Genomic DNA, 10229 nt, shown 5'->3' with positions numbered 1-10229 from the left:
TTTCAAAAATACAATATTTTGTTTATGCGATTTTATTTAATTATTTCAGATTCATGCGGTCTATGGAACGTATCTATAGTTATAATATGGGACTAGTGCCCTTTTTTATGCGATTTTATTACATTATTTCAGATTTATGCGGTTTTAGCACTTTTGAAACGTATCTATAGTTTTACTATAGAACTAGTAGCTTTTTTTATGCTGTTTTTTTTATGCTGTTTCTTGCGGAACGTATCTACCGCATAAAAACAGAACCTACTGTACTTACCAGCGATTGCCTGTATTGTGCCCACAACATCGGTTTGTTCAAGCGTTTTCGAGGGTTTCCAGTCGGGATACACGCGCTTATAGTTATTAGCAGTATTATTGTTATTGCAGTTTTTATTGTTGTTATTATTATTGTTGTTAGCGTTGGTAGTATTTTTATTGCAAGCTTGTGCATTAGTAGAATTCGTTGTGGTTGGAGTGGTAGGTATGATTTTCTCCTCTGGTAATGTATCCAATTTTCGTTCGCTATCTAAAATTAGAAGATATGTGTAGTTAAATATGTAAGCACATTAGGGCATAGGTAAAAATATCTGGTAGCGGTTTTTTTTTTCAAAATTACCTGTGTCGTTTTCAAGCGATCGCCTATTACTGTTAACCAAACGTCGCTTGCGTTTAAATTCTTCGTTTTGTTTCTCATCGTTCTCGTTGGACTGCAGCCAATTTTCGATTTTTTGTCGGAATTCACGGGATATTCTATATCAAAATTAGACATAGAACTCTCAGAGTAGCACCAAAATAGTTTTATGACATGTGCATGAGCACAAATACCCATTAACTGTAGGTTTGTACACTCACCTCGGTTTTGTATCCTCGCTGGTTTGCTGCGTGGGAGAAGGTGTTGTTGTGCCACCAGCTTGTGGTGAAGATGGCGATTTTTTGTCTAAATTCAACATTGGCGCAGGCGAACTGGCACGTTCACGTTCATCGCTGAAGTCGACATTTAAGAGTTCGGGACGTTTTCGACTGGAACTTCCAGAACGTGCACGACGAGCCCAAGAGCGATCTGTGTGATTGGTAAATAAATAAAACTGATTTAAGAAGCTGAAGTTGAGAACTGTATGCCTTCGTGTTTAGGAAAGTACAGCATCCAGACAAAAAAATGGAGTTTTAACTTTACTCTTAAAATCATCGCTTAGGTGTTGATTTTTATGAACTTTTTATTAAGCTCATATAGGCGGCCGCCGTAGCCGAATGGGTTGATGCGAGACTATCATTTGGAATTCAGAGAGAACGTAGGTTCGAATCTTGGTGAAACACCAAAATGAAGGAAAAGTTTTGTCTAATAGTAGGCGTCCCTCAGCAGGCAATGGCAAACCTCCGTGAAAAAGCTCCTCATAAAAAATATCTGCCGTTCGGAGTCGGCTTAAAACTGTAGGTCCCTCCATTTGTGTAACAACAACAAGACGCACATCACAAATAGGAGGAGGAGCTCGGCGCCAATTATGTATGTATGTATGTAACATTCCTCATAAAATGGTAATATAAACTAACAGTACAGAGTGTGCAGATTTAAAAGCAGATATTGGAGGTGAAAAATCAAGATATATTTTTTTTTGGATCTTTCCTATATACCAAAAGCGCTTCGATTATAAGTGCTTGAGAAAAATATTTAGCTGTGAGCACAAGGAGATAAAATTGATCTTAAACTCGAAGAATTTTGCTGGATATATTAAAGTTAATCAACTGGAGAAGTTTAGAACAGTCAATGGAATCACTAATTACCTCTTAAACAAACACAAGAACTGGATTATTTTATTCGCATACAAGGCCAACTATATGAGGGAAGCATCTCTTCAAATTTTATCTATTGGAGTGGAGCCGAATATATCGAAAGGGTGTATTCCATCTGAATCATGTCAAAAAGCGGATGAGTATGCCAGAAAAGGCTCTGATCTTAACCTTCAGCGAGTGGTAGAGGACATAAGCTATCCTCTAAATGAACTGCTCACTGCGATTGACTTTAGCGTAATCCCAGAAATCAATAGGTGGTCTCTGACTACTATCTGCTGGACATCCAAAGCGCTCTGGCCAAAACTGAATCTTAAAAGGACAAAATATCTGCTTGGATTGATCAGATCAACTACCAGCGTCCTCACAGGTGTTACAACAGGTAAATGTACTATTGGCACCAAGTAGAATAGGTGTACCTCACAATGACGCCTGCAGGTGTCGAGGAGATAAAAAAGAAATTGAGTCGGTACAACACCCACCTCCCCTGTAAATGTCCTGCACTTCGAAGAAGCCGTACCAAATATTTTGGGGTTTATTTTTTTGAATACTTGGGCAATTTTCAAAATGTCTTCCTGGAGCGACTAGTTACCTTCTTAAAAAGATCTAAGTAGTTTAAGCAACAGGTATCACAATGGGTCTAAAGGTCACCAAGTGTCTTGCCTTAGACAAGCATTCTGGCTATCCTCATCAAATCTAACTTTCCTTGAAATTTTTAGGCCATGATTTTCTACCTTACATTAATACGAGATCATTTATAAGCGAAATGTAATCTTGTGTGGAGTATTCCGGAACAATATAGCTGATAGAAAATTGATCGATATTTGATGAAGTGATGGCTTAAATACATGTGAGCATGAGAGATGTGGGCGTTGAGATTTCTGAATGGGCGTGACAATCCCTCAATGTTTTATCGAATTATCAAATCTTCTTATTAAGCCAAGGCAAATAAATTTCGCATCCTATTGTGTTCCTATGTTACTGGAAGGACATGGATTTAAATCCGTTGTTTATAATACAGTAGGAATTACTATTTCCTTAGGCTCAAATTAATACAGACACCAGTAATTGGTGGAGAAGTTTGACCTATACCTACAATGTTGTAAGGTCTTCATCATCGCAAAGTTAGCACAATATAGAATTAAAAAAAAAAAAGTTACCTACCAAATACAGTTATAGTGATCACATTATGACTTAATGAAAGTGAAATTTGACATACCCAGGCTTCCATATGCCTTTCGATCTCTGCTAATATGTTCATGTCCGGATGTGCGCAGAAATTCCATAAGATCATCTTCCTCGGGTAAAACACGACTAGGTCGTCTTTTGCGCATGCTACCATTCGGTGTAATACTGGGCGATATACCATCAGTTGTTTCGAACATACGTTCGATGCTACATTGATTTTCCGAATCAGATACTGGTGTACCACATTGACTAACTGTAGGGTATTAAAATAGGTACGATTAGGTCAGTAGTCGGGAAACGTATATATGTATACAGGGTATATTACTTTGTCTGGCGCGTTTAGCTAGCTGTTCTTCACGCTGCTTACGCCTAAGCGTTGCTTGTTCTTCTAACTGCTGTCGTCGCTCATTTTCTTTCACAGCCTGTTTAAATTTATCACAGAATGATTGGAATACTTTAAAACACTCCTCCAATTTAAAGTGGGCTGCATCTTCACAAAAGAAATCTGCTAATTTTGAACGAATTGCTTCCACTTCTTTCATATTGGCCTGCAGCACAGCCACTTCACGTTCGGCACCCTACAGAATGAGAATTCGCTTAAGTGAAGATTTACTAAAATATTCTGTAAAATTTTTAACCTCCAAAAATTCCAACATTTGTTCTTTAATCTCGTCCTCCGTTGTTGGTTGTTCGATTTGCCTCTTGATTTTTCGTATACGACTATCGAGTGCATTAATCTCGTTATTTATTTGCTCGACCGTAGTTCTGAAAATTTAAATATTTATAAAAATGTTTTTTTGTTGGCAAATTCACTTGCAGGCTTACCTTGATGCGTTTTCTAGCGCAGTCAACTGTGCCGGAAATTTTAATAGTTCTGGATTGCGTTTCTCTGCCTGCATAGCCACGAAGTGTATTAAATTGATACCCGGTTTATTGGCGCGTATATCGGTGAGCTTTTGTAGGGAAGAGAGTTTGACGCCAGCTGCATTACCAGCATAGCCGCCCGAGTTGAGAAAGTTGCCGGCTATAACAACCATATACAACACTTCCTGCAGCATTTCGTTGTTCATTAGATCTACAAAAGTGATTTCAAATTTTTAAAATGTATTGCAATTGAGGAAATAGTAAACAAGCCAAAGGTATATATGTATAAAGACATAAGGGTACTAGTTGGTAACCGTTTGCATGTAAAATGAAATACTTAATTTATTTAGCACTCCTAAAACGCTTAACAATACACCATTTCTGAAATTTTTGTATTTGTCATTTTTGTTTTCAGGGAAAAGTACTTTCTATTACACCGTGCGGTAATAAAAGTTATCCAGCACAAATTTCATATGCACAAGAAATTCACATAGTAATGCTGAATAATATAATACGTTTTTCATTTTCTCAGCAATTCAATTTTTAAAGTAATCAAATTTTTCAATTTTTTTTTTTTTTTATTGGAAAAGTAATGAATTACAATCACAATGATTTTAAAGCATAGCGGCTAGGCCATCAGCTTTACGTTTCATAAGTATTTATATAAGAATATTAATATTCGTGTATCATTTATATTTCAAAGTACAAATTAATTTTGCAAATAAAGTGTATAAAACTTTTAATGTTTTCTACGTTTACTTCGGACAGGAGTTCTTCTATTGTGTGGCTTGATGTTGATTGCCTTATTGAATGCAATGCTTCAGAACTTGTAACGATGTGTTTGATAGAAAGTATCTCTTCGTTGCAGAATTGACAAACATGGTTTTGTGGATTGTTGTTTTGAAAGAGGTTGCTGTGGGTAAGGCATGTATGCCCAAGCCGAAAACGGGTATATACACTGAAGAGCAAAACTGTAACAAAATGTAATACTTTCTATTTCAACACATTTTTTTTTAGACATGTTTTAACAAATCAAATATTTTTTTTGCATAACTTTATTGGCATGTATGTACTCTCTCTCTCAAACCGGTTTGGTGTCAATGCAACAACAACAACACTAGTAGCAAGCAATAATGCAAATAAAGACAAATGTTACAGTTTTGCATTCACTCTTAATTTTCAAATTTTCCGTTATTTTTCTCGTAATTATATATTTGGTGGATTTTTAATTAATATAAACGTGACCGTGAATAAGACAAAATGTTAAATCGGGAAGTACAACGCCAAGTAATTGATTTGCTGAAGAAGGGCGAGTCTATAAGAAAAATAGCTAAAAAATTCGAAGTGAGCCACATGGCTGTGCAAAGCCTCGGAAAAATGTACCAGACGCTGTTCCCAGTAACAAAGGAGGCCGGCCAAGGAAGATAAGCGACCGCGATGCCCGCCATCTGGCAAATTTGGTAACAAGCAGCAAGGCGGTCACTCCCAAAGAAGCACTAAAGATGCTGGATATTGATGCCAGTCAGTGGACAGCCAGGCGCAGCCTGTCAAAACTGGGGCTAAAGGCAGCGGAGAAGAAAACCAAGCCAATGCTGACAAAAAGACATGTGCGGTTGAGGCGGGATTTTGTTGCAGCTAACCAAAGCTGGACAGTTGAAGATTGGGATCAGGTACGTCTTTATAAATGGATTATAAAATACCTTTTTTCATAAAATTTCAAAACGATTGCAGGTTATTTGGTCAGATGAAACCAAAATCAATCGATTTCAGTCAGATGGTCGGGCCTGGTATTGGGTTAAAGACCCAAATGCAGTCCAGCCACATCACATCAAGCAGGCAGTAAAACATGGTGGTGGCTCCATTATGGTGTGGGGCTGCATTTCCAAAAATGGTGTGGGTCCTTTAGTACGAATAGACGGTATAAAGCGGAAAGAGGAATACCTGGCCATATTGCAACAAAATCTGCCGGGTGTAGTGGAAAGTATGGGTATTGCTGCTGAAAAAGTAATTTTTCAGCAAGACAATGACCCTAAGCACACCGCACGTGTTGTACGAAATTGGATGCAACGCCAAAAATTTCGTAACTTGAAGTGGCCTCCACAATCACCGGACATGAACCGAATCGAAAATTTATGGAGTCATGTAAAATCGAAGCTTGCCGAATATTCAAGTCCGCCCAGTGGAGTTAATGAGCTGTGGGAGCGAACACGCGATGTATGGGATGCTATTCCGACTGACTTTGTCTTGAGGTATACACGAAGTATGCCCAATCGTATCCACGAGCTGAAAAAATCCAAAGGATATTGGACATCTTATTAATATTTATTTTATTTATTGTAAAAAATAAAAAATGGGTTGAGTGCAAAACTGTAACATTTGTCTTTATTTGCATTAGTGCTTGCTACTAGTGTTGTTGTTGTTGCATTGACACCAAACCGGTTTGAGAGAGAGAGTACATACATGCCAATAAAGTTATGCAAAAAAAATATTTGATTTGTTAAAACATGTCTAAAAAAAAATGTGTTGAAATAGAAAATATTACATTTTGTTACAGTTTTGCTCTTCAGTGTATATTCGTGTTACGTTTTTAATTTTCTCAGCAATTCAATTTTTAAAGCAATAAAACTTTTCAAAAATTGACTTTAAATAAAGGGTTTGCCAATAAAAGGTGTTAGGTGTTAAACAGGAGAGATGATTAACGATTTTTTATGAACGGAATTGGATGGTATTGATCTGGACAACGTTTATTTTCAAGAAGACGGAGACCCAAAAATAAAAGTGCACCTGATAGAAAATACAAAGAATGATGCGGTTTTTACTGTGTTTTGAAAGTCAAACATATTATATTAAAGGATAACATTTTTCAAAAGGCATTATTATACTAAATATATTTGTTCTAGCGAAAAATAAATATCATAAATAGAATATAAGTAAAGGGTTTTCCAATAAGAAATGTTATTTTGATATTCAAATAAATGCTATTTTTAATATAAATGATCGGGTGTTTGTTTTATTATGAAGAGGACGGGGTGTCGTTAATAGTGGAAAATAACAACAGGCAAATGACCACCACGGCCACGCTTACAGGACAATATCCTTTTCATGTAATTTTCCATAACCGAATTGCAAAGTGGCTGCCCTATGCCCTCGATAGCCTCACGAATTCCATCTTTGACATCGTTGAGGTCTTAAATCGACCCTAGGCAATTGGCGTAGGCCTTCTCTTTCATGTAGCCCCAGAGAAAAAAGTTACAAGGTGTTAAATCATAAGATCTCGGCCAATTGTGATCACCTCTTCGAGAGATAACACGGTCCGGAAACTGTTCCCGTAAACGATCAATGGTTTCGTTGCTTGTTGAAAATAACCGTTGTCCAGATCAATACCACCCAATTCCAGCCACAAAAAATCGTTAATTATCTCTCGATAGCGCAATCCATTCATTCATAACACCTGTTATTGGAAAATCCTTTATATATATTTTATTGCTATATTTTTGGCCAACGACTTTAATTAATGATATAAATAATAAAAGCAATAAAATGAAAATTGAATTGCCTTTCTACAGAATTTGTGTTTTTTTTTTGAATGATAATCATAACTATTATTTTTTCGCCAATAATAGTGGTTACAAAGCTCTATGAACTGAAACCTGAAATTTTAATGATTAATTATCTTAAGAAATAAATAATTATAATGCTAGATATTTATTAATAGCCTCAAAGTGAAATTTTGAATTTATCACATTAAAAAAAAAACGAATATATTCGATAGTAGTTTTCGGAATGGGAAAATGTGCTTTACGATTACTTTCAGTAGCTGAATTCGGTAGCGTTTCAGTATTCTTTCAATACCTCAATTTGCAAAATGTACTTATACATTCTGTCAAAAAAATATCGGGAATTGTTCATTTAAAAAGAGCGCGTTACACATATGTCTAATTTTTTTTTTGATGGAATGTTGGTATAACTGCCCTTATAGTGCGAGTTTAAAAGTGATCTGTCAATTAGTATGTTTTTGGCATTCAATTATATCAGTCAACCGCAGATGTGCTGTGCGATTTTAGCTATGGATAATTTTAAATTTAAATTTATATTTGTCTTAAATTTTGTGTTTTGAACGGGATTTTATGTACCGAATCGTTGAAAATGTCTCAGAAAGCCTACGGGGAGTGTGCTTTATCAAAAACACGGGTCTACGAGTGGTATAAGGCTTTTGCAGAGGGTCTGATCGTTCATCAACTTCTTCAACGGATGTAATCGTCGATAAAGTCAAGGAAATGGTGCTGGGAAACTTAAATGCGCGCGTCTCACGAATCAATTCGCAACATTTTACATCATTAATTGGGCTCAAAGGCTCATATTGTGAACACTTTTCTTTTCCCAAAGCTTAAATTGCCACTTTGCGGACGTCGCTTTGAGTTGATAGAGGCCATTAAGGAGAATTCGCTGAAGGAGCTGAAGATGATTCCTTCGAACGCATTTAAAAGGTGCTTTGATGATTGGACTAATCGTTGGCTTATGTGTACTGCTTCGAATGGAGCCTATTTTGAAGGCGAGAAACTAAAATTTGACACAATTATTCTACGTTTTATTGAACAATTCTCGGTACTTTTTTGACAGAATGTATACACATGTGCGTCATCAGGCTAAGTTAATATTTACAGGTGATTTTTCAAAACCGCTAATAAGAGCGAGCAAAGTTTTCACACAATAAAAAATTCGCTCCGAACAGAACTATATATCTCCGCGCACATTTTAGTACGCGTTAACTAGGTTGCGGCGTCGCCGATTTTCCAAAAATTTTCTTCCATCTAAATATGAGTAATTTTGCTTCAAATCAATTTTTTTTTAAACTAACGTTATGTGGGAGATGGGAACGATTGAAAACTAACCTACTACCTTAACATATGCAGTAAATCATTCTGAGCCTCTAGGCACACACACATATGTAGGTATGTCTATGTCTATCTTGATTTACGCTGCTGTATGCAGCCGCTATATGAACAAAATTATAAAAATTATAATACCCTTGTACATAAGATGAGAGACCTACCTCCTCCTGCATAAATCATTGCGTTGATGCATGGATCGAGATAGCTTATATTCGCAGCGAATTCTTCCTTCAGCAGCATGCTTTCGATACGCAGTTTATAACTAAAATAGAAGTAGAGTATTTAAATAAATAGAAGTAGTATTTACATATCATGTTATAATTTTTTTAGTTAAGTATGCAGATATAAACGCATGTCATTGGCAGAAAATATGTATGCATGTATGTATATATTTTTATTGAGGAGGGTAAATTGAAAGCTTTAGGGCAATTTTTCTTAAATTTTTAATATTTTGATTTATGACATTCTTCCAATAAACAATTCAGATATTTTTGCATATTACATCCACATGAAGTATTATCTGTACTCACTTTGGAACTTCCAAAAGCTGTAGTAAAAATTTCTCCGCATTACCTAATCGGCTTTTATCGCCATTGAAGGTTTTCAACATATCCAATTCATCAACTTCGGGAAGTATTTTTAACAAACCACGTAACTTTTCAGCACCGATATCATCATGCTCGCCATCTCTTATTAATTGTATGATATCTTCATTAGAACTGAAATCGTTCAAGGAATGTTTAAATATGTTTATGTGCTTGTATGAGCGAAATGCATTTATATATCTTTAGTTATTTTCATAAGCATAAACTAATACAAATATATAATTAATAATTACATAATATTTAAATATGCGTAACATTGGGTAGAAGAAAAATGAATACAAAAATCTACCACAAATAAACTTTTTTGAAAAAATGTTTTTTGAGTTCTTATTTGTTCATATTTTTAGTACTCCTACATTTGCAATAGCCTATCTGCGCAATGTGTTTGGATACACCAGTTAAAGGGAGATAGTTTAGATAGAAATGCTTCTTTTTGCGCATGCGCAGGTTTTACATGCATTAATGTCCCTGAATATATGTATGTGAAAAATACACTCAAGCGAGTGAATTCATGTGTAATTTTTCATATACGATTACTCAGTTTTCCTTTATTGTTTTCTAAATTATATACATATTATTATTATATTTTTTACATCTGTACTGTAATGTTTGCACTTGTTGGTAATTCCCATATAGAAGTATTACATGCATATTTGTATTTGTTTTGTAGAGCCTGTTTTCAACAGCCCAGCTTTTAATGCCGGTAAACACTCATCGGTTAATAAATGGTCGTTAAACTATCGGGCCGATAATAGCTAAAGGTTAGTTGTGTACGCCGTGGTCTGTTCCTGGAAAGGGGCATTTAACCTTCAGCTCTCGATGTTGCAGTTTTTGGTAGACATCAATGCGGTGATACTTGGCATTTCTTCTAGTTTCCAGAATTCAAAATGACTAATTTCTACTT

General features: G+C 35.7%; 1 protein-coding gene across 1 annotated transcript in view; it reads right to left on the bottom strand.

Moving 5' to 3' along the window:
• The window catches only part of LOC128859589 (formin-J), a 161444-nt gene that overhangs the window by 5201 nt on the left and 146014 nt on the right, over positions 1–10229 (bottom strand). Inside the window, exons 8-16 of the mRNA XM_054096524.1 lie at positions 9251–9439; positions 8882–8982; positions 3790–4039; positions 3603–3729; positions 3290–3542; positions 2996–3217; positions 844–1051; positions 608–741; positions 269–517 (exon numbers count right to left, since the gene is read on the bottom strand). Coding sequence (XP_053952499.1) covers positions 269–517; positions 608–741; positions 844–1051; positions 2996–3217; positions 3290–3542; positions 3603–3729; positions 3790–4039; positions 8882–8982; positions 9251–9439 — 1733 coding nt within the window. The remainder of the gene's footprint in view (positions 1–268; positions 518–607; positions 742–843; positions 1052–2995; positions 3218–3289; positions 3543–3602; positions 3730–3789; positions 4040–8881; positions 8983–9250; positions 9440–10229) is intronic.

This window comes from Anastrepha ludens, chromosome 4, assembly GCF_028408465.1.
Source record: "Anastrepha ludens isolate Willacy chromosome 4, idAnaLude1.1, whole genome shotgun sequence".
Taxonomy (NCBI): domain Eukaryota; kingdom Metazoa; phylum Arthropoda; class Insecta; order Diptera; family Tephritidae; genus Anastrepha; species Anastrepha ludens.
Note: the sequence above shows the minus strand (reverse complement) of the source record. Positions and strands in the feature narration are given on the sequence as shown.